This window comes from Mugil cephalus, chromosome 21 (assembly GCF_022458985.1).
Source record: "Mugil cephalus isolate CIBA_MC_2020 chromosome 21, CIBA_Mcephalus_1.1, whole genome shotgun sequence".
NCBI lineage: Eukaryota > Metazoa > Chordata > Actinopteri > Mugiliformes > Mugilidae > Mugil > Mugil cephalus.
This window is the reverse complement of record NC_061790.1, coordinates 19,686,137-19,711,563: the sequence shown is the minus strand read 5'-3', so window position 1 is coordinate 19,711,563 and position 25,427 is coordinate 19,686,137. Positions and strand designations below refer to the sequence as shown.

The 25,427-nt window shown below is 39.7% G+C and overlaps 1 protein-coding gene across 4 annotated transcripts in view; it reads right to left on the bottom strand.

The window, feature by feature from the left end:
- Positions 1–16,909, bottom strand: part of ankrd6b (ankyrin repeat domain 6b) — a 38,717-nt gene extending 21,808 nt beyond the window's left edge. The window contains exons 1-2 of one of the 4 annotated variants that reach the window (XM_047574196.1): positions 16,633–16,909; positions 5,875–6,219 (exon numbers count right to left, since the gene is read on the bottom strand). In XM_047574196.1, coding sequence (XP_047430152.1) covers positions 5,875–6,000 — 126 coding nt within the window. In that variant the 5' untranslated portion in view covers positions 6,001–6,219; positions 16,633–16,909. Of the gene's footprint in view, positions 1–5,874; positions 6,220–8,324; positions 8,515–16,632 lie in introns of those variants that run through there. The other 3 variants (XM_047574197.1, XM_047574198.1, XM_047574199.1) reach the window with 3 other exon arrangements.
- Positions 16,910–25,427: the final 8,518 nt, after the last annotated feature.

Below are 25,427 nucleotides of genomic sequence, written 5' to 3'. Positions count from 1 at the left end.
CAGTGCCACAAGAAGCCATACACACCCATCACATTGTTTCCAACAACTTTTGCAAATTATTGTTGTATGCTAGTTTAGATCACTTACGGGGCGATTCTGGCATACACCGACTATTCTCCAAATTTCTGAATGGTGCTCTTGCTCTTCACAAGATGTATGCCTACCTCCTGGAGAGTGTTCTTCACTTGACTGGATGTTGGGAGGGTACATTAGAATAATATATGCATGGGGCGTTGGCTTAAAAGCTCTCGGCACACCCAGACATCCTGAACATTTAATTCATCATGATAAACTCTGCTTAACTGCATCAAGAGGAATGAGAGAGCAGGATGTCTGCATGTAGGTATCAATTCCAACTTCAAACACTAAATACAGATGATCTCTTAATCTGTAATTCTACTGAGTAGATACAGTTTAATTACAGATGTGTGTGTATTCCCACACAACAGACCAAGCTCCATTACACACTGGGCATTATCCTGGAGTTTGAAGGTTCGTGCTTTGTTTGGGTGCGGCCCAACACTGCATTCACACAGTAGGCAGATTGAGTTACAGCCTGGCTGGAAGGAAGCCACCCGCTCAGTTCAGGTAAACAGCAGTGACCCCTGTTGCCATTACACTGAGTGAGAGTCTGTTTGTGGCACGGTGTGTTGGTTTTGCTGTGCCAGACTGAACACTGGATTTAGCAGAAACAGGGATTTTTGGCACCATAACTGTTAACGCTAATTCTATGAATGGATTTCTGTATTTTCCAGTTTAGTTTAAGGTTTGATCATGAGAGTAGGCAAGACTGGAGCTCCGCAAAGTGTGAGGGCAAATGATGAGGGAAAAGGTGAGAATTCGTTAGAAAAGCCATTATTATTCTTACACATCTAATCTTTTTTGTTCGGCACAAGAAACAACCAAATAGCAAGCAGGAAGGTGAGAACCAGTTTCTACACTGTAAGGTTGAAAATGCAATAAAAATACACAAAATGACAGTGTATTATATCAGGAAGTCAATTTAATAAATTCTTACTGCTGTACTTTTTTTGCTAGCCTCCCATCAATGTTCATGCTTGAGCAGTTTTGGAATTAATTATTTACAAATCTTGATAATTAGAAATGCCATAGTCCCAGTTTTGACGATATTGTGCAGGTGTATTCCAAGAGGCCCGTTTTACGTGGACATAAACTGGCCAAAAATAATGATAACAGTAGTAGTGGAGGTCAAGGTAATGACATCCAGAATAACACACACATTTGGGGCATAGGTCTTCAACAGAGGGCCCGCGACCCCTAGGGTACTGCTGGGCACTGCCGGGGGGTCGCAAAGTCTTTGTGGGGAAAAATTTCTAAAAATGTTGAATCAACCAAATTTAAATTTCTTTAAATACACATTAACATGAATCCAAAATATTTTAGTAAAGCGATCAATGGCGGCAGAAGACGTCATCATTCATTCAGCAATACAGGACCTGTCTCAACAACAGAGTGCCACACTAGCCGAGACCTGTCAATCTATGCTTCCTGTACACAGTAGGCCCCGCACGTATCGCTGCTGAGGCAATCATTAGGCCGCATATTACACGCTGATTCTGTCAGGTTCACATTTGGTCAAAGGCCTGTTCAGTCCCCAGATGAAATATTAGCAGAGAAGCTAACAGTGCAGCTCACTCCCATCAACCAACTACTGAGGCCAAAATGACTGGTATTCCTACTTCATTTAGTTATGTTTAAAGTTAAATCCTGGAACTGTTAATTATTTAGCTAAAATAATTTAGCTATGTTTAGCTGTGTTATGTTGGTATGTTCATGTTTCCAGCAGTTGCACAGGCACCCTACTGTTGCACGTTAAAAAAAAATGAAAAGAATGAATATTTGAACTGTGTTTTATTTGAATAGCTTAATATTGAATGCAAAATGACAATAATAATGTATGTTTATGAATAGCACTAGGCCGAGTTTAATATTACAAAACATAGGGGGTCCACATGTAGGGGTCCTTACTTAATCTCGTCATCAGTTTGTGGGTCTTTGGCCTGAAAAACATTGAAGACCCCTGATTTAGGTTGTATAGGGCCAAATAAATTCATCAAGTTTTATGTGACCTTAAAAGCCTATGTGACCTTAAAACCATTTACTCAAGGTAGATCAATTAATTTAACATGGTAAAACATCCTTGAGCAGATTAGTAGGAATTTAGGTGTGAAAGTTAGGCTTAACTCAAAGAAATCTATAGGAGTGTAGGCGTCTTAATGTGGATTTGATTGGACAACATTTCCAACACTGCCATACTTAGTGAGCTTGAGAAACGCATGTCATTGTCCTAGTTATGACTCTTGGTCAAGCTTCAGTGTTAAAAAAAAAAACTGCAGTCTGTCTTTGTTTTACCGCTGCATCGCAATTTAGTTTCTTCCAAAAATGTTATTAAAATATCTTTCTAGGCTAGATGGTCTACTAAGTTACTGGAAATTTCTTTCCCAATTCCGCATGATCTCCTTTGAGCTGCAGTACAAGACAATGATACTGAGCAGAAGTACGTCATGCACATAATCAGCCAAGTAAAACAGGATCATAGCTAAGAACTAATAATCTTCCCTGAGTCAGGAATGTCTGTTTACGTCAGGTGTTCATGCTTAAAAACAAGTATTGGCAAATTTCTATATTTAAGTGGAAACAAACAGGTTTCCTCCTTTACCAGATCTGGATTAAGTCTATTATTATTTAATGGCTTTAGAATGATGACACTATGTTACTCAAATCACCCTAAACTTACATGCCCACATGCTCACACGCCTGACAGGCCACATTAGTGCATGGAGTTTAATGACCTGTCATGAAGACTTTAAGATGCAGTTGAAAACAATGCTTGTTAGTGCTACTACATGATCAAGAAGACAGTATACAAATGCAGCTTCTGAAAAAATCTGCTGATGTTTTGAGTCATTTTTATTCAAAAATTTAGTAAATCAGGAAGGGTCCAAAAACTTCTCAGCGTATACTTTGTTTACACTGTGTTATTTGTGTTTGTGTTTGAGTATTTCACACACTTTGATGGGTGTTCGACTATAACGTAATGTCTCCTCTCTCTGTTCTTCCTCAGTCATTACGAACCTCAGGCTAATCTTCTAATATTCATGCCTTCTTTCCTTCTCGTCTGAGTTCTTCCTCCCTTAGCCTGAACCCATTCATCATATTAGTCTTTCAAAAAGCTATCCCTTCATTTCTTTTCCTGAGCAATGTTTCAGATGGAACTCTATCCCCTTCATCCTGGATTAAGCGCCCACAATGGCACCCCGCCAAAATACACAAATACAGGTGGTCAAAATACAATTATCAGTGTGCAACAGCACATGTACTGTTATTTTACTGAAGTTTTCACAATGTGTTCATGTTCCAATGGAAAATTAATTTCCCAGGCCAGAAAAAAAGAACGCCTGTATAAAATACTCACTTTTTTCTTTAATACATTTGAAACATACTGCTTAACATTGTCCAGAAACACTTCTTTATAGTCAGCACCAAATTACAATAATGTTCGCACTAAATAACAGCCTGATGTTTTTACCTTAATACTTAGTACTGTAATAACATCATCTGTAATAAGATCATCCTCTGTGCTCTCAAATTGAAGAATTCTTTTTCTTTATTTTCAAGTCGCACGCCCTTTGTACCTGTAACATCAACCAGTGTGGACCTATGGCTTTAGTATCAGCTTTTAATCACAGTGCTGTGTCAGGAGCCAAGCAAGTGCAAATTTACAGACCCCTTTAATGTGTACTTCAACCAACCAAGACAGTTAGACACAGATTTCCACCGGCATTTGGAGACTATCTTGATTCGGACTGATTATGATTATGTTATTTATGTTGTGTGAAACTTAAATATCTATATGAACATGTCAAGGAGAGTATGGAAGCTCATACTCTGGTCTACTGAGACTGAGGTGAGATACGCAGCATCTGTGCTGGAGATGAGATAGTGATCTCATCTGTGCAAAGGGGTGTACTCTCTGTTCTCGCTGCAACTCATCTAACATCTAGGTCAATGTTCTAAACTGAGCATTGGTCGTGACTGCCACAAAGGAGGGTTACATCACATTCTGGGGGGTGAACAAAACGAGGTCTAAGAGGCCTCCATTGCCAGTTGTGATTGTCACTATGTCAGTCGGTGCATGTCGTGTGTGGGATTGAGAGCTGTGTCAGTGCGTTCCATCTGGCCACACAGCAGCTCAGTTGTGATACTGTTAAACATCTGGGTACATGTAACATACGCTGCCAACACATAGTGGAGCTTATTCAGTGTGTGCAATTGCCAAATTGTCAAAGTTTGATTAAATCCCAGCCAATAAACCGTCTTGACATTTAGAATCAACTCATTGTAAATACAAACAAGAATACTATAGTAAAGTTTGATGCAGCTGCTAAGTACCAGGTACCCGAAAGTACAACTAAGAAAGTTCATCTACCATAAGTAACAGTATGTTTTGGAAGAAACTTGCACTTGCCAACAACATAGAGGATATCATCAGTAACATTAAAAGGAACAAAAGGAGGAAACACCTCAAACTTATTTCATCAATTCTTTCCTTTAATCCCAACATGTCATCAGTGTTCATATACTGAAATGTGTCACCAGCAACAGATACATCAGTGGTGCTCCACATACAACATTCACAAATGAATGACATTAGTTTGTTTAAGACAATTTTACTAAAGCTCAAAATGAAAGCTGGGTGTTGGGACAACCATATTGCTGATAGATTGTTAAGGTGATGTTTCTCTTTTATCGCCTCCTTTGTGTGCAATTTCCTGGCCAGGATTAACGCTAGTCCTTATGTAACATCTTGTCTACTGCCAGAGTGCTCGTTCTTGTGCATTTGCAAGACAATGAATGAAAATCTGACTGGAGACTAGACAAAACAAAACAAAATAAAAATGGGAAAAAATGGTAATGACTAACTATCCCTGCCATTTTTACTGGGTTACCGCGATGAGTCACACATCTCAGTGACACAATGGTGGTAAAATAACACCCAACATGAGCTGACTTCATAGTACAGGCCAACGGAAAGATGAGGTCAGGGAACTGAATTGAGTTTACCAGTTGGTTATGACCCTGTGTTCACTGTAAGAAACATGATCGAGTGAGTCAACAGCAAGTCACCACAGGTCAATCCATTTTCTATACAACAAAATGACCTAGGAACACCAGCTGCTATGTGAGAATCCTGTTGGACAGGAAATTTTGGCCAGAGCTAAGCTTTCAACACTTACAGTATTAGATTTCCTGGCTTTGATTGCGTTCACTATAGTTCACTAGTCCAGAACTACGAAGAACAGTGTTGCCTTTAAGCTCTTGTCCCATCCATGTTCACACCGACTTATTATAAAGGAACCGCCACCCACTATCAGCGCTACACGGAGCCAGGGACAACCTGGTGACTGGGTCATGCAGAACTACTGTCTTTGGCTCGCTGATGTGCATGCGTGTTATGATGATTAGTATTACATATACATATGGTTAATACACAATAGCCAGAAAAATACTCATAATTAGTATGTATTTGCAGTTTCTAAATCCCATTCAAAGTTGCTGAGACATTTTGACTTGATTAGAGAAAATGCTTTTCTCTGTACACATAATTAAATGAAGATGTCACTATGGGATTAGAAAATATTTTGTGATGATTTTAGGGAATTAATCCTCAGCTTAATCAGTAATCAAGAAAATAATCAGTCTTAATCTGATATATTAAATGAAGCCAAATTCTGTATTGGACAGACTGACCTGATCAGTCATCCTCTGGCTCTACTGGTAATGGGGATTATCATGAATAAAACACAGAACAAACATCAGTTGTCAAATGAATACACTTGGGACCACTCTTACCTTGGTGACTGCTACTTTTGCCCCTCTGTTGATAAGCTGGACCACATTGTCAGCTTGTCCCTTGTGTGAAGCTATGAGGAGGCGCTCAGAGAGTGCGAGGACCTCAGCTGCATCCTGCTGGCTCATGAAGCAGGGCAAGTGACGCTTTCGTCTCCAGACAAGGTGCTCCAGATGGTGAGTTCGGAAGGCAGCTGTGGCAATGGTCAATGATGCCCTCTAACTCATTGTGAGCTCAGATGAATACAGAAGTGTGAAACAGGAGGTGGAGATGCTACCAGTGCTGCTGCTTTTTTTGCTACTAAAAGTTCCCCAAACTGCCACGATTGCTCCCCTTGCTCTCAGCTGCTGTGAAGAGAACAGGAAACACATGGAGTGAAAACAATCCAACATGTGCTCCACTCATAGCAGGTTGGCAAACAGGAAAAGAGGAGGGTAACAGGCAGCGAGCACTAACATCACTACTATTCAGGTTGCTAAACCTATAAAACAACCTTGTGCAATCATGTGAGCTGGACAGAGGTAATCAGAAATAATCTGCAGTAAAAGCGAAAAACAGGGGCCAGATTCGGCCACTTAGTGAACCAAGAGCTTCCAACACAAAGGCAACAAAGGAATACACAAGCCAGATACACATCTGTGGTTAGTTGACTTTTTCTGTGACACATATATGAGGTTTTGGTCTAACCACGGGAAAGGTAGAGTTACCAAAACAAAGGCTGCTGAGCCTCCTCTGCCTATGATTTCTTATTGTTAAAATAAATCAACTGACAGGCTTTAAGCTGTTATACAAGTATACAGTTCTACAAGTTCATTGGAAGCTAGTGGAGACAGCAACTAAGCAGTAGAAATGCTTCAAGATAACTAGAGTTGATTATTATTGGGGTGTTTATTTTCTAATCACCAGCCACTGGTCTTACCAGACATGATTGGTGATCACTTATACTGATTTGACTATATTATAAACTGATTTATATATGAATAGCAATTATCTTCTACGATTCTGAATAAAGTGTAGCCTTGCTACACTCCTATAGTGGATGCAAAAGTGTGAGGTATAAGGGTGTAAGAGTAAAAGAATTTATAGCTCAGTCTGCACATCAGTTTTGGGAGTTACAGTTCTGTAGTCTTCAGAGAAGCACAGAACACAGAAGAAAAACATAAATGAACATTGCTGGTGCATTGCTTACAGTTTAGTGTGTTTAGTTGAGGTTGGTCAATTGAACGCTGACACTGCATAAAGCCTTGCCTGTTTAACAAATTTTGCTTTAAACATCGTCCTGCCGATAGCCCATTGTGTTGATGGGGATGTTTATTTTGTTCCTGAAGTGAAATACATACACAAACAGACTATTATTTAAGTTAGTTGAATATCTTATATTAATTTTACCTTATGGACAGTAAAGCACAGTAACATGTTGTGATTGCTTGGCTGTGGCATAAAAAGTTTGTGTCTTTCTGTTAGTTAAAGGCAAAAGTACATTTGAAGTAAATTCACAAAAAGCACACAACTTTATTAGTTTATAATGGTACTGATACTTCTTTACCATTCGCTTGCTACTTCTGAACAACTGAGGAATCTAGCAGTCACGTGCCACTAACACTACAAAAGTAGTATAAGTACGGAAAAGGTTTTGCACTTTGTAATCATTCCTTTTCACAGGGGCATTACAAAACCATACATGCAAGCTGGTAACCTGAGTCGAAGGCAGGATGTGAGAAACAGTGAAAACAGCATTTCAACTCAACACTGATTGTACGGCTCCACTGTGCAGAGGAAGAAGCATATTCCATCTGATCCCTGGAGTCTAATCTGTGATGACAAATCCATCTAATGACTGTGTTTTTCATTACTGGAAACACAATAGAGAATAAGAAAACAGGGTACAGATACACTGTGGGGTAAATTAAAGGATTATCTTATACATGACTACATCCAGAAATGGATTATTTCCAAGACAGTAGCCTTTCATCTCAACTCAATCATAAAACAAGGCTGTGCAATGCAGCATCCTCAGCCAAATCATGCCACTGGACAGAATTTCAGTTCTAAAACAGAGTTGTCACACTTCTCACATCAAATATGAATGGGTTTTATGCACCAAAATGTTTGTGGATGCATCTGTTCATGAAAACTCCCAGCACATATACAAAACATGTTCATTTGATAAGTAAGTCATTGAAGATCTATGAAGATGTTTAAAGATAAAAGTAGATGATTTACTAATAGAAACTTATTGAGAAAATAATTTGCAAACATTGCAAGCTCAATACCATTCGGACTCTGAGTCCATAAAGAAAGGTCATTTACATGAAAATCGCTAATTGAGTCCAGGAACTTGCTGGTGGTAAGGCCCAATGCCAAAATCATCAGACAAACTGCATTTTGTATACAACATTTTTTCTTTATACGACAGTTGAACTTTCTTTGCAATTGTAATGATATATCCTACCTTCTACAAGCTTCAGCTGGGAGACCAGCTCTCGCCTCAAATAGTATTTCCAGTAGTGAGAAATCTGCACAATGTCTCAACCTGATCCTCCAGACACTGTCCTAAGTTCATAGGAGAAAAAGGCTTAAGAGCCAGTAAAATGCAGATTTCCCTAACTGACTGCATTCCCGTCGATTCTGCAGGAGATCCCGTTCAGTCAAAGACCCATGCACGCAAATCAGGCTTGGCAGTAGCAGCAAGGCTCCTCACTTGCAGCTAGGCAACGGTTCTTTTGTGCAAACTTTTAGGAACTCAGAACTCGGTTTAAAAAACAAGAAATGCCCATCCCTCGTTTTTCACATGGCTCAAGGAGGAAGCCCTGGAGAATGCAGATTAACATACTCACTCCTGAAAAACAAGCCCTTCTCATGCAGACACACTGCTTCATATGTGCATTATGTCTTTCCTTAAAAAGGGGTGAAAGAGTGGAGAGACTTAAGACATTCTTTCGGAGTTAGAAAAGCAATCAAATTACAGTGACCAAACCTACAAAGGACCAGAAAATAAAGTAGCTTTAGAACTTTTGTGACCACAAAAATTCAAAGATGAAATGCCGAGATTCAATTTATCCTTGGGCTTGGTTTGGAGATTTTCTATTTTTTTTTTTTTAAGCAAATCAAATGTTCGCAAAAGCGTTATTTTTTTGTCCGTATCGCACTCATCATATGGACAAATTATGTTTCCCTATTATATAATACTGCTCTCTTTTCTGTGTAAGATTTAATTTTAACTTCAGTTTAAAACCTTAATTAAAGCATTGGGAAGCCAGGTTTTGTACAGAGTGGCTATAGCAGAAGTGGGAAATGACTTGACAATCAGGGCTTTTTGCCTCTTCATCATCATCAATGCCCTGGACGGACATGTTTGGGGCAGTCTGGGGTCAACAGCCAGATTCTTGAAAACTGACCTCATTGGAATGCATGGTCAGACCAGTTTCTGGGTGTCTACCTGCCAAGAACACTTAGGTCTTTCAAAGTACAGGGGGACTACCAAGGTCCTTTTATGACTCTATGGTGCCATCAATCATCTTTTATAGAGTGCTCTGCTGGAGCAGCAGCACTTCACCAGTGATCAGAGAATGGAAGCAAAGCTGATACAAAAAAAACTAATCCCATCCCCCCCATGGTGCTGTATGGTGTATGTATGGTGTGTGCACGCCAACACAAGTCCCTGAAATCCTGCCCAATGCTACCTTAGCTAATTAATGACAGATATAATAAGAAACATTTCCTCGTTAAGTCAACACTGAATAAACCAGAAACTGTACTGAATAGCAACATGAGGCAAAAGCTCAAGATTGAGATAGATATCATACTGCTTACTGCTGGTTGCTGCTCCTGCTGGAACTGATACAGACAGACTTTGTGTTGAGATACATTTTCAACAGTTTTCCACAACAAGTGCGTCAGCTACATGAATATAACTACTGCAACACAATGACAGCCCTGAATTCCATCTTTCAAAACAGAGTTTGCCTGATGAGTAATGCTGAGTCGTAACAAGTATTATGTGCTAGGGATGTACAGATCAGTATCAGGCTTTGGCCCTAAAAACACATCCCTGTAGTGTCAAAACTTATTAGTCATCTTAGTTGTTCTTGTGTCAAAGCTTCTTCTTCTGTTTTAGTGGTGGCTGGCAAGAGTCAAAGCAGCTATAAACCAAAGTACTTTACTCTGGAAAATGAAGGCAGTTTGACCAAACCTTGTAAACTATGCAATGTGGTGCATGGTGTATCATGATAAAGAAGTGACCAACTGTGCATCATTTACGGCCCTAGATAGCAGCTTATATCTCAAGTATGCCTGGAATGTGACTTCTAGTGCACTGCGCGGAGCTCAACATAACCACCAGAAGGGAATTTTTGGGACTACATCTAGCAAAGGCTTGATTAAGTTTGGGGGTTAAGATTTCAGACCAAACAAACAGGTAAGTGACGTAATGCATTCACTGACGCCAAAATATCACAAAAAAAAAAAACGATGAATATATATTATCAGTTGTGTTTAGAGAGGACATTAAATGCTCTCTAACCCCAAGCAACATCAAATTATGTTACAGCCAGCAGATCTAGCTCTATACTAATCTACTCACTGCTGAGTGTGGCTACTCTTGACGATGAACACATTAAACCCTGAATCTGTATTACCTTTGTGCAATGAGGCAAGGCATGAATGCACTAAAATTAACCACAGTGCCCTGAGCTGCAACAGTGCCTGCTGTACATGCCCTATTATGTGTGTCATCTCTTCGCTCTGTTTGTTTCTGTTTGTACTAGCTCCCACAGACATATGAATGAAAAATCCATGCCCTTTTAAAGTATTCAAGTAATCACAATAGAAGCAATATACTGCAAATAAAGAGCGCCATTAACACGATGACATGAATAATTTAAAGAATTATTTTACCACCCTGAAACAAGTTGGCTGGATATCACTGGTTATAAATCAGATTATGCTGAGTGTTGTGTTTTCTCAACACATCGTTGAAAACACTGTGAAGGGACCCCAGAGATAGAAAAGTATGACACAGTCATTTGAAATGAACGACCTTCCACTAAACCGCTTCAAATAGTGCATCTACTTTCCCAGCAGGAGGGCTTTTCCCATTACACCGCAGAAGTGAGCAATCATTGAAATGCAAAGGGTGCACGAAATAAGTGGTCAGAATGGACGCCTGCAAAACTCCTCCCTCTACCAGCGGATTTCACTAAAAACTCAGCCATCTGTCTTTCGTGCACCAGTGAGAGACTGAGAGCCAAAACCAGATTAAAACAATACTTTGACCTGCTCACTAATCCCAAGATCTGTTTCAGAGCTAGCTAGCTGGTCTCTGCTACAGTGATACAGAATCTGTGTGAGTGACACATTTATGGTAGCCAAAATGCTCCATAAGCACCACAAAGAAGGCAGGACAAAGACTTATGTCTATACCATCACTTTAATCATTCTGCAAAGCTTTTGTACATTTTTAGACATGGGAGGCTGAATCAATGCTGGTCTTTCAGTCAAGGCTGGAAAATAAATTAGAAATAAATGGATAAATAAACCTTCTGTCATACATGGGGCAGCTGAGCCCAATGGGATAGTAGAGATTTCCAACATAGAGGAATTTTAGCACCTCAGACAGTATAGACAGTATTCCACACCACCTCAGGAAACTAGAACACAAACATAAATATTTAATAATGAATTATGTTGTTTGTTTGTTTTCCAGAGTCAAGGTGTACTGGACTGTTGGACCTAGTTCTGGAATTATTTGGGCCCTAAAGCGAGCTTGTATTACTTTGACGGAAGTCAGCTTGATTGATTGCAATTTCAATTATTCAGATATAAAAGGTGTCTGTGGCTCAGTAGGTAGAGCGGGTTGTCCACGAAACAAAGGGTTAGCGGGTTAGGTGGATATGTCTCTGACTGTAAAAGCGCTTTGAGTACTTTTGAGTAGGTAGGTAGGGTAGGGTGGGTAGGTAGGTAGGTAGAAAAGTGCTGTATAAAAATCAAGACCACATAAAAGGCATTTGGCAAATGGTCGGAAAATAGTGTGAAAATGACTAGATTTCTGTAAAGCATGGCAACATAGCATCATGGCCTGGCATGAATCTTTTCCTAATTTTCTTTTCCTATGTTTGTTCTTACTCAAAGTAAAAAAATGGAAATAATAAAATTTGGTTCTTATCACCTGCATATGTTGATGAATTGAATTTTGATCTTAAATTGAACGTGCCAGGTACTTTGCAATTTGCATGTGGATATACACCAAAAACAAACAGCATACTTATGTGCAACCTGTGCAAGTGGACAAGTAACATTACTCACACAGAAGAAGGAAGAAGGGTGAGAAATGAAAGAGAAAATGGTACCCAAATGAAGGAAAAGGGAAATAAGCGTTTCTTTTGCAAATGGTGAAAGATTCAGATTTAATATACTGTAAAATATTTAAATACATTAAATAATAACAATAATGAACACACATAAACACCAAAAACCTTTGAGTTTGGGTGCCCTCCCTAGTCTGATGGCTACAAAACATTCCAGGGGTCTGCCTCATTGTCCCAGAGCACTAGACAGAGAAGGCTGCCTGTGTTTCCTATAGAGGCCTTTTAGCTGCAGCTGGGCAAGCAAATGCACAAGACCACCGTAACGCTACAGTAATCACGATACATTTTAGTAAACAGTTAAAAAAACACCACTTTAGATTATCCACCCCATCTGACTCATTATTGGCAAATAATATGAGCTATCTTTATCATTTAATCTACATCTACAATCCTATCAGCATGGTATCCCTCATGGTCAGCTGACCGGCTTTTTTGGATGTTTTTGTTCCAGGGTCATACACCAGCAGTTGTGGAGCATGCATACAAGCGTTGTCTGGTTAAACTCTGATTAAGGCATAAATGTGCCAGTGAAAACAGATTTTCAATCGCATTATCTGGGTGATATCAGTAGGAGTAACGCGTTAAGATGCGCTTAAGTTAGAGTCGGATTAAGGCAATAATTTTTTTATGTGCATGTAAACGATCGGACAGTCACAACATGCACCCATGATCTAGGAGAATAAAAGTAAGATCAGAAAAGTCTTTATGAATCTCCAGGGAAGCAAATTCAGGTTGCAAATTTGTTGATTAAAGATCAGTAGTGCAGTCAGATTGGGGCACTATGAATATTAAAAGATCAGGTGTTGAAAATTATACAAAATACTCGTATCAATTACTTCAAACAGTTAAATGTGTGATCGCTCACACTTGAATGCCCATTTTAAGTACTTGTACATGTACTTAGTCTAACAAAAAAGTGGGAGTGGTTTATACTGATACAGATGGTGTGCACCTGCTGCTTTTGTGCACACGTATACACACACACACACACACACACACACACAAATGTGGAAATCCAAACATAACAGCAAGAAGTAGCTGCTGACATTGGCCTACATGTCCAGCTGGGAGAGCTGACTGTCAGCTGTGTGGCATACCCTCTAACAAAGGACCCCCCACCAATACCCACCACCCCCTCTTACCCAAGCACACACACGCACACACACATGCAAGCCCATTCTCTCCAGGCTATGTTAGGTCTTTTTGTCTCTTTTCAAGTTGCCTCTGAAAGAAGAGACTATACCAGAAGATATGCCCCACTCGTTTAATCCTCTACACTGGGAAAACATCAACAGAGCAGATGTGACGTGAATAACAGTGAAAGGCAACGTATAGCCAAAGAGCTTTAAGCTACCAATAAGCAGAAAACTCATTTTCTTCTTATTTTCCTCCTTTGCGAGAGTGCTATTCATTTTCAGCTCTAGCGTCTCGCTGGGCAGCATTGTCATAACACACAGCGGAATAATACCAAGATTTGTCCTATTATACTACTGTCCAAGGCTAGGTTTAAAATCCAAATGTGTGAGTCTTATTGTGAACTACTGTGCTTCACTCTCAAAGCATTGTGGGAATTAGCAGATCTCAGTATCAGTAGTTGAACTTGAAGCAAACATCCACAATTGCAGCCGTGTCATCATCTGACAGACAAATCTAATAATCCACTCTCACACAGTGTCTAGTTTCTAGAGTCTGTAAAACCGCCCCCTCTGCCCTGTAGCCCATTAGAACTCATTATGTGTCCATTAAACACCTGGTGACCTCTGACCTCGTCTCAGCACTGTGCTGTCCTCATCAGCTCCCTGGGGACGTGAGCAGACGGAAGCATGGGCGAGGCTGTTGTTCATACTTCATACATGCGTGGGTACATTCATTGCCTTCAAAAACTGGACAGGCCTATCTGAACACAGCCTGTTTTTATGGGAGTGTTTGTGTATGTCACATTTGGCTGTAACTTACGAGGGAGCAAAAGAATTCACTGTATATTGTGCAGTCATTTAGAGTAGTGTGACCAAAAATATATATCACGGTATCAATGTATTTTTTTTCATGCATAATCACGTGTTCACAACATTTTCTACTGGTTGAGAGAGGAATTAATGCAGTAGATTGACTAGGGAAGGACTATTTTACTGTGATGATGAGTAAATATTTGTAGAATAATCCCACATTGGTCGTAAAACAGGTTTGCATAGCCCCGTGTTAGCACTACTTGCTGATGTGGAAATCTGGGGACAGTCAAACACACCGCTACGCTGGTACATTAAAAGTTCATATCATAACGGAAAAAAATACCGTAATATATTCAGTATGAACCGGTATACCGACCAGCCCTAATTTAGAGTTATGAATTATGGAGCTAGTCCCAAGTGACAGCACTGTATTTATTGACAGTTTTGTTCGGTTCAACACAAACTAGGCATAAATATGCACCAATCTTACAGTACAGATAAACCATTACATTTAAGAACTCAGCAGGTTTAGAGTATTCTGTCACTTGGACATTTTAACTTGAATATTGTATAAGGACTTTTAAAAGTAAACAATGACCACACTGCAATCTTTAAACTGAACTAAATGTGATCAGCTAGTATAATACATGGAGCAATAATATAAAGTAACTACTTAAGCACTGCATGCACTGATTTAGGGCTATGGCCAACTATGCCCAAAATCCAAGAGTTGATGCTGGGTTCTTCAGTCTATCAGACAAATCGACTCTACAAGAGCTCTAGCAGAGCTCACACATATAGTGTGCATGGAAACTAGGGATGTCCTAAACAGTTATGTTTGCCTCCCTAGCAGATACCCTCCTAGATTATGTACACCATACGCCTGGATTAAGTACAAAGAATGGAACTGTCAGTGTTCATCTAGCATGCAGACAGTAGCTCGCTCTTTGGCTCCAGGAAAACCTGTGTTCTGTACTCCAGAAAATGCACTGGTTTAGCTCTGTAAATCTCTCTCTGTAATAGTTTTCATTAGAAGCTGATATAGCTAGCTTTTATGCTAGGGAAGACAGAGAAGACATTATGACATTACAACCACATGGTTTCCGTTAATAGCAAAATAAATGTCATCAAAACATCAGGCTTGGTTGGATCTGATCATCATCATAAAAATCGTGGATTGGCCCCAATATCAATCAGATCAGCGCTGATATGTGGCTAGTGATGCCAGAAAGCAAGGCATTTTTCACGACAGACACAACATCAGTATAAACAATAACCTAATGTAGAGCTGACTACAGGTTCGTGCTGTAGCTAACTCTCTAACTCTCTTTAACTCTGAGCGAATACCACTGGCAAAAAATTCAAAAAAAAAAATAAAAATCCACTTGTATGGAAACATTAGTAAACACTAATCGTTGTTGTCCTTATACTGGGTAGAACTCTAAGCTCCTTGCACTACAACTTCACACTGAAGACACTTAAGCCTCAAACTCCTTTCAAATGAATGTACTTCATCAAGGGTATCACTTGTTCACCTCAAGCCCTTCTCCTGCCCTCTGGATGTACCTTCCCTGTTTAACGGATGTATCATTTCACACATTTCTGTACATTTCCTAATAAGCTCACATCTTGTGTTAAACAAGCTCAGCTTTGACCCTGATAAGCTTCATATTCACGTTAAGCCTAAGGCTAAGTTCCTTTCTGCAGAGAGGATTTCATGGTATTTTATTCAGGGGCTACAGCTTAATTTGTGTCAGATATGCAGCATGGTCTATTTTGCACTCAGTGTCCTGGTATTCTGTTAAATTGCTTAAGTTGTGCGTTTATTTCCGTGCATCCTTCAGTCAACTCAACTGAGTGCAAACTAAAACCTGAGGGTGGTATCGGTCAGACAGGGAGTTTGATATAATGAAAAGAGAGAGGGGAACAGAATAGCGAGGTCATCCAACAGCACGCAGTTTAAATGCGTTAGAAACGCTTTCCTAAATATGATAGTCAATTTTAATGTGAACCCAAAAACGCTTACAGTGACTTCTAATCTTTAAGTCGGTAAATAAGCCATCTACGAGTAAAATATGTCACTAGAAACTCGCCATTTAGTAGTGTAATATGATAGTTTAGTACACCTGAATGACGTTCTTTCCGTTTGGGAGTGAAGAGGGGACAAATTTGATAAAAACAGTAGTAAGTTTTCCCTTTGAACTCAGCGGACAGTCTTACCATAACGATCAAGTTACAGAGTAGTCCGCGGAGATTAACCACCTGGTTAAGTGATTTGTTTTGAACTACTACGAGGAGGAATGTCATTTATGTCAGCAGTTCCTAAACGGCGCACAGCTCCCACCCATGTGCGTAGGAGCCTAAACAAGCCCGCCATGTAAAACACAAAAATATCTGAAAGAAAATGAATAAATAAAGAAACACACAAACAAACTGAGAGACTAACCTCGCAGAGAAACGGCCACGCTGAGCGTCGACTCGGACCCGCAGTCTGGCGAAAAGCATGTTGTTAGGGAGGGGGTGAGACTGGGTTAGAAGAACTCGGTGGTCGCTCCGCTCCGCTGCCAGCGCCTCCCTCTCTTTCCAACGCGTCAACGCGTCAACCAAACCGGACTAGAGAAAGACCACTGTCCAAATGTCCCCTCGAATGAAAGAAAATCCCGGTGCAAAATGAGTCAGGGCGTTTAGTCGTCGTGGTGGCTCCCCGGTCTGGTAGCATCAACGTATCGTCTCCAATAATAAACATTGTTTCTCCAGTGGGAGGAGTTGATAGCAGCCATTTACAGGTGACGAGCTGTAACTTTATGAACTAATAAAATTACTCCGCCTATATAGCCTATATTACATCTACGACGCAACTAAATGTGAGTTCTGTTCTGTTTGGTTCTTAGCTTTTAATTATTCACACTAATTTGTTGTGTTTTTCATGTGGAATAGAGAAGCCTATGTTGAAAATAACAGGCAGTGTGGGTATTATAGCAGGGCTGAATAATTTTATAATATTTTATATTTTTATTTTATTTTATAATTTATAGTTTACCTTAAACGGTTTTATTTTATTTTATGTGTGTAGTATTTCTACGAATAATAGTTTCAATAAATAACAAAAGACCAAGTTTATGGGTATGTCACCATTTTTGCTTGCTCTTGTGTTTTTAAGAATACATATTATATTTAAAAAATATATAAATATGTTTGTAAAAATAACACATATTAAACTTAAAAATAAAATCTTTTTCTAAGATCTTTATATATTTTAAATCCAAAATTTCCCATGATTTGACAAGGCCATTTTGCATTTAAGGCCAGTGTGTGTATTTTACAAAGCTTTTTTCTAAGATTTGTAAGTTTTCTAAACTTAAGAATCTTAAAAAAATGTTTATTCATTATTTGGTTTATTACACCTCACTCTCTGTTCACAATATTACAACTGTTACTTACATTTTGCAAGAAAATTGTTCATAAACATCAGTGCATGTCCAGCACATATCTGACTAACAACAGAGAGTAGGCAGGAGTGAAGCTTAAAACAGAGTGTGGGACGCTTAAGACATTTTAAGGTAAGACAGTGAAGTCTGCTTACACTTAAAGTAGGGGGAGCTAGATCAGACTTTAATATGTGTGGTGGATTTGGGCAAAAAGCATGACATGTCACACTTAGTTCAGAATGTGAGTGACCATCCTATGACTCTACAGACATTGGACATGTGACTTTCGTGAACAAACCAAATAAACTGATTGGGTTTAATGCGAACTATGGGAACAGAGTTGCAGTTATGAACAGTTGGAAACATTCCTCAGACATTTTGGTCCATATTGACATGACAGTATCAAGCAGTTGCTGCAGATTCGTTGGCTGCACATCTATAATGCGAATCGGACATTCCACCACATCCTAAAGGTGCTCTATTGGATTGGGATCTGATGACTGTGGAGGCCATTGGAGTACAGTGGACCTTTTCATGTTCAAGAAACCAGTTTCAGATGATAAGAGCTTGTGACATGGTGCATTATCCTGCCGGAATTAGCCGTCAGAAGATGGTACACTGTGGTCATAAGGGGATGGACATGGTCAGCAACAATACTCAGGTAGGCTGTGGAATTTGAACGATGGTCAATTTGTACTGAGGGGCACTTGGTGTGGTCTTCTGCTGCTGTAGCCCATCTTCTTCAAGATTTGATGTGTTGTGCATTCAGAGATGGTATTCTGCATACCTTGGTTGTAACCAGTGATTATTTCAGTTACTGTTGCCTTTCTATCATCTCCAACCAGTCTGCCCATTCTCCTCTGACGTCTCACATCAACAAGGCATATTCGTCCACATAACTGCCACTCAAAACCCTAGAGATGGTTGTGCATGAAAATCCCATTAGGTCAGCAGTTTGTGAAATACTCAGACCAGCCTGTCTAGCCCATTCAAAGTCACTTAAATCCCTGATACAAAATTTACCCTATCACATTTCTTATTTCTAGGATACGTTACCCTCTCACTGGCATCAAATAAATAACAAAATGAGCCAGTCTTTTGAGTGGCTCTTTGAAAGGAACAGATCCACCTGGATCCCTTCAAAGATCCACAAATCCCATCCCTGCTATAAGGTACTTCCTGCCTTTTAGTTTTCTGCCCTTTTTAATGTAGTGTGTGTCCTATTAGCCAATCACTCATCTACGTTTTGCATCACACTCTTTGTTTAGCTTCTTGTCTTGTTACATTGTCGTTGTCTCTTTGGTGTTTGTCTGGGCCAGGTGTTCTGATTTGTGGACCTTATTAATTTTCTAAAAAGGACCTATTCCCTGCCTCTTGCATAATGGTTGCCCTGCTTAACTGTGTATGTTTATGGCATAAACTCTTTGAATTCTGTGAAATAAGTCAGTTCAGTTCAGTCACATTGACCTGGAGAATTTAACTGCTCTTAAAGTTATGTTCTTTTGTCATATCAACTAAAATAAAGGATTGCATTTAAAAATATACAAAGATAGAATGTATTTAATGAAATATGTGTCTTAAACAAGGCTGGACCTGTAAAGTCCATTCATATCTTACCTTTTTAAAATGCATGCATTTGTTTAGTGGGTTTCCTGGTCTATGAATCCCTGTTATGATTTGGTATATGGTTGTTTGGAGGTTGTTAGAAGCAACTTACAGTGGCCAGGAGGTTCAAACCAACATTACAAAATGTGAAACACTCAAGCTTCAGACAAATTCACATTTTAGAAAACATTTTCACATATCTTAAAACAAAATTACGTTACCATAACACATTTACAAGTCTCGAAACAAGTTTACATTTCAGAAAATGAATTTACAAGTGGTAAAACACTTTTACAGGTCCCGAAACAATTTTACAAACTCCACCATTAACCAGAAAGGGAAAGGACGTTATCTTTTGCTACTGACACGACCAACTGTTTTAGCTACACTCAAAAGGAAGAATCTTGAATTGGAATTTGCATTTTGCACTGTTGGATCTAGTAGTAGGTTCTAAGTGGAGCTTCAAAATCCAAAAAGAAGAAGTGGGAGCAAGAGACCAAAAATTTGAGCAGGCAATTTATTGAAAACAACAATTTAACTGAAAAAGTTTAAATCCCTATTTTACCAGGGGACCTTCAGTAATTTGTAATAATCACAGAGGTTGACTATGATCTTAATCCCATGCAAATCACCCATGTCCATGATTTGTAAAGCAAAAATGACACTGCAAATTACCTCATAACACAGTGGTCCTCTAATAATAATCCAGTGCGAATTGACATCTCTGTGATGTCTGGGAGTTTTTACTTTTTCAAGACTTTTGTTTGATGTGCCGTTTTTTTCTGCCTTTTGTCACTTAAGAATCATAAAGGATGTGCGATAGTTCAAAGTTTGTACAGATGTTAGAGTGCAAAGTTGAGATGTCGCTGAACTATTAACTTTAGATGGATGAAATCATCATATTAACCATCTGTAAAGGTGGGTCTGATTTAAATGCTGCCAAGTCATTGGTAATTTCTTCCCCGGGATAGAAAAATATATTTTTGTCATCCATTACAATTTGCAAAGTAATTAAAATTGTCTCTGACATGCAGTGAACTGAGGTGGAAAGTAGCAGAGCTAATCAATCCAATGACACAGGAAGTGGCGTAAAGTAAAAATGGCGGAGCATATGATCCATAACATTTCAGAAATGTATTTTAAAAGCTGATTTTCTTTAAAACGTTTTTTTTATGATGTTACATGCCCCCTTTAACATGTGAACTGTGGGTTTGACAGAGCGGACGTGGTAGCATAGTATCTTAAATAACTTGGTTAATAGTTATTTGATTGGTTGTAGGACTATGCAATTTCAAACAGACTTTTTTATTTTTATTTTTTATTTTGGAGTTAAAGTAAAGAATGTGTTACCAGATTCTTATTTTGATAAGAATTGCGCCCAGCTACCGTTTGCTTAGCTCTTTTTGTGTATACATAGGGAATGTATACAGCATGTCTATAATGAGCAGAGCTAAGATGCTATTTTCTTGCTATTTTCTTTACACAGACAGATTCTACAGATTCTATCTGCTGGGCCACCCACAAAGTCAGATCTAGAGGAGTCCTCAGCTCACAGTCCGTGAATGTGGTCAACTAGCAGCCTACTGCTCTGCCATCATGTCCTTTGTCTCAAATGTGATCCCCTTTGTCTCCCAGGCCACCTCCCTATCCCCCAGCCCCAGGATGGCCCAAAGAAGAGGGAGAGGCAAGATCAAATGTAAGGCTGCGTCTCGGGCTGGTAGCTGAGACCTCTCGAGTTGAGCAGGTGGTGGTGTAGAGGGAGCCAGGCAGAGATGGTTCCAGGGATCTGGGAGCTGAGCCAAGCCAACAAGAGGAATCTGATGAGGTGGGAAGTCCAGAAATGAAGGTTTAGGCAATTACTTAAACTAGGCTAACAGGAGTGCTTAACAGAATATGACAGCTCAGTGGAGACAAAGGGGTAGCTACGGGCAAGCGGGAGAGGAAGGCAGTAGGCATGGCAATATTGTAAGGCTAAACAAGCCACTATGAATTATTCTGTTTAATTCAGTTCAATCAGTTATACCTTAAGTCCATGTCTACATTACATTGACCTCAGTTTCCGACCAGAGGTCTGACCTATGGGGCTAGGTGATGGGTGGCATAACAATGGAAAGGCCTGGAGTCACAACAGAAGCAACAACACAAACCAAAAGTAAAATATTTATTAATATATTTATTTCTCATTATATCTTCTACTAGTGCTTATCTAGAGTCACGTGGGTTGCTGGAGCCTATCGTAGCTGTCATCGGGCGAGAGGCGAGGTACTCCCTGGACAGGTGGCCAGCTTATTGCAGGGTTTATATAGAGACAAACACTCACGCCTAGGGTCAATTTAGAATCACCAATGAACCTAATGAGCATGTCTTTGGAGGTGGGTTGAAACTGGAGTACTCGGAGAAAACCCATGCAGACACAGGGAGAACATGCAAACTCCACACAGAAGCTAACCACCACTCTACTGTGCTGCCCTAATACATTTATTTAATTTATTTAATAAATGCAGAAAATCCCTAGGAATAGCACCACATCACATGTTCTGAGAAGAAACTGAGACATACTGTCAGACTGCAAAACACTCTCCTTAGTTCAAGGATGGTGACATCTGAGAAAGTTTTTATTCTGTGACTCTGTCCCTTTCTGTAGGTACAGCAGTTGCCCTCAAGCCATGAAGCTCACAGCAGCGCCCGTCATGCAGAAGAGGGGTGTGTCTGGAGCCACCTGAATGTTCCCTACTTTCCTCTTCTCTTTATACCCTTCTTCATCTCCTGTCAACCTAAGATGAATTGTTTTTCAAAGAATGGAACTAGATACTGCAGAAACACTGGCTGTATGCAGTGAAACAATCAGGATTCTCAAATGATATATGCTTTCTTCAGCTATATGGAAAAGTTATTGTCTCATTCAGTGAGTCACAGGAACGGGAGCTGGTTCAAATCATGCTGCACTAACCTAAGGGCTTGTTCTGATTTAAAGCCACAACCTCAGTGCTCAACAATGTTAATTTCTCTGGGAGAGTATACACAATAAATTCAAACAGCACAATGGGTGTGAAATTCACACTAATTTCTCTATGGTTGATACTATATCTTAGTCTAGATTTAATGTGCATTTCAGTTATACACTGAGGAATTGCAAAATTAAAAAAAAAAACAAAACACTGACAATAAGACATCCTGCTGCATAAAGTTTTAACAATAAATTAGAGTTTCATCCATTTTACATTGTGTCAAAAACTATAAAACAAAACAAAACAAAAAAAACAAAACACTAAATATTAATGAAATGCACCCATCATTTCACATCAGATCTCATAATCAGAGTAGCAAGTCAAAAACAGGTCTTCTATGAGTTGAAAAATGATTCATCACCCAAGTAGTTGTACAAGTAGCTAAACTTGCATGTGTCCATTAGCATTAAAAAAGCATTGGTTTGGCCCAGCTGATGCATATCCCTCCTCAGAAAATCAAGGTTATCTGTTGGGCTGAGTGGCAACGAAAACATATAGCATTTATTGCTGACCCGTTCAGGTTGACCAAGGAGATGCAAGGGCAAGAGTGCAATGGGAGAGTGATCTGATTGCAGGAACATGTCAAGAGACAAAGAGGTTTTTATTATGATTCAATCCAGTCATAGTAATTGGTCATAGTAGCTTAACTGCCACAAAAAGATGAGCCGTTATACAGCTGGATAGAATACGGAATAAAAGAAATTCTGTAGCATTCACTATGTTGACTCAGTCTGCTGGAGAATGAACTCCTCTGTCCCTCTAGTCTAGTGTTTGGTGTAGTGGATGGGATGGATTGTCCATAATGAAGAGCAGCTTATCCAATGTCCTCCGGTCCCTCACTGAGACAAACGACTCCAAGCCCTACTCACATGTCCAGCCTTCTGGAACACTGTTGATTCTACTGATGCCTTTTTTGCTGGTATTACTCCTGCAACAAACCACAGCAAAGAACAGAGCATTTGCTACAACAGACTGGTAGAAAGGCTGTAGTAACTCACTGCACACACTGAAAGACTTGAGCTTCCTGAGAAAGTAGAGTCTCTTGTACACAGCATCACAGTTTGTCTTTCTAGTCCAGCCTGTAAAGGTTTGTAATAAAGTGTGTGATGTACTGTAGCATGTGATGTTAAGTTTTGTGCTGTAGCGTGTGATGTAAAGGTTTGTGATGTAGTGTGAAGTGTACAGGTTTATGGATGCAATGTGTGATGTAAAGCTTTATGATGTAGTGTGTGGTGTAAAGGTTTGTGGTGTAGAGTGTGATATAAAGGTTTGTGAAGTTGCGTGTGGTGTAAAGGTTTGTGGATGCCCCGTGCAATGTCAAGGTTTGTGATGCAGTGTGTGATGTCAATTTTTGTGGATGCACCATGCGATGTAAAGGCTTATGATGTAGTGTGTGGTGTAAAGGTTTGTTTATCAGTGTGGCATGTAAAGGTATGTGATGTAATCTCCTCAGATGTCCCGACTGTCTACTGCAGGGTCTTGTGATGTGAGATGGTGCCATTCCAAAACCAGACAGTAATGCAGCTCCCCAGGATGTTATTTATTTATTTATTTTATTTTATTTTTTTGTCCCATTGTAAAATGTGGTCAGGACAGGGAGTGGAAGATTAGCTTTCCTCAGCTTCCACAGAAAGCAGAGACATTGCTAGACTTTCTTGGTGATGGAGCTAATGTTGACTAGGCAAATTTCTTTACCAGGTAAACACCAAGGAATTTGGTGCCTTTGATGATGTATGATCCATTGATGATAAGCAGAGAGTGATCGCTCTCCTCCCTGTTGACTCACTCATGGTTCCATTGATGAGACCCACTACTGGCGTATCACTGGACAACTTGATAGAATATTAGAATAGAATAGAATAGAAAAACCTCTATTTGTCCCACAGTGGGGAAATCGCAGTTTGCAACAGCATACATAGTGCACAAAAGTAACAAGAATAAAGTGTGGACTGTGTAAAAGATAAATAATAAGATAAAAAAAGAACAGAATAAACAATATACAAGTACTTGCATATATACGAATATATGAATTGCAACAAAGTAATTCAATTGCAACAAATATTAGATTGTAACAAAACATTTTGTACGACAAACCTAAAGTATTGAATTGCAACAAAAAGCATTTAATTGCAAACTGATATTTAACAGATATTGTACAGGACTGTACACAGTACAGAGTAAGTAGCGAAATGATGCGAGTATATAAACCTTGAGGAGTAATAATATTGCACATGTCAGTGACACCAGTCCACAAAGTTCTGCATCACACCTCTGTACTCCACGTCGTCATTGTCTCTGATGAGGCCGACAACTGCGAAGTTGTCTGAGAACATCTGCAGAACACAGCTGTCAGTGCTGTGTCTGAAATACACTATGTACGGGGTGAAACGGCAGGGGGGCAACACAGTCCCTAGGGGGGCATCCACATTGCTGGTGAGCACATCAGACACACCGTTCCACCATTCATTTGGACAGCTGGTGGTCCACAGCCTTTCCCCTCCAGTTTGTCCCTCAGAATCACTGGGTGGAGGCTGTTGAAAGCACTTTCCAGGTGAGAAAGAGCTTGATGTAGCAGGAAGATTACAGCATCCTCTACTCCCACATTAGGATGGTAGGCAAACTGCAGTGGGTCCATGGAGGGGCCCACCTCAGTGTGGAGATGTTCCAGTATCATAAATGATCTGTCTATGAACAGCATTCATATCATGTCTTCCTTGTCCAGATGGCTGAGGACCAGGTGGAGGGTCATGGCAATGGCATCATCGTTGGAGTATTTTGGACAATACACAAACTACTTAGTGGGGATGGCAACAGGGCCTTATTGTGTCTCATGAGGAGCTTCTCAAAGCACTTCATAATGATTGGGTTGTGAGTGCGATGGGATGATAGTAATTGAAACAGGACACTGTAGACTTCTCTAGCACAGGGGCAATGTGGTCTTGAGGCACGGTGGGACGACAGCACTGCACAGTAGCAGATAGATCAGGAACATTTACTAAAATTTAAAGAGGTTCAGTTGGAGAAAATTTCCTGAAGCAAAGGCCCGGAAGATCATGATGTCTAACATTTACTGTGATGTCTATGTAATTAGCATAGTAGTTATACCAACATCTGCATGTAATCAATACCGGTCAAAATGAATGAATTCAGTATGATTAGAAAATATTTTGACAGCATTTATTATCATCTGACATAGAACT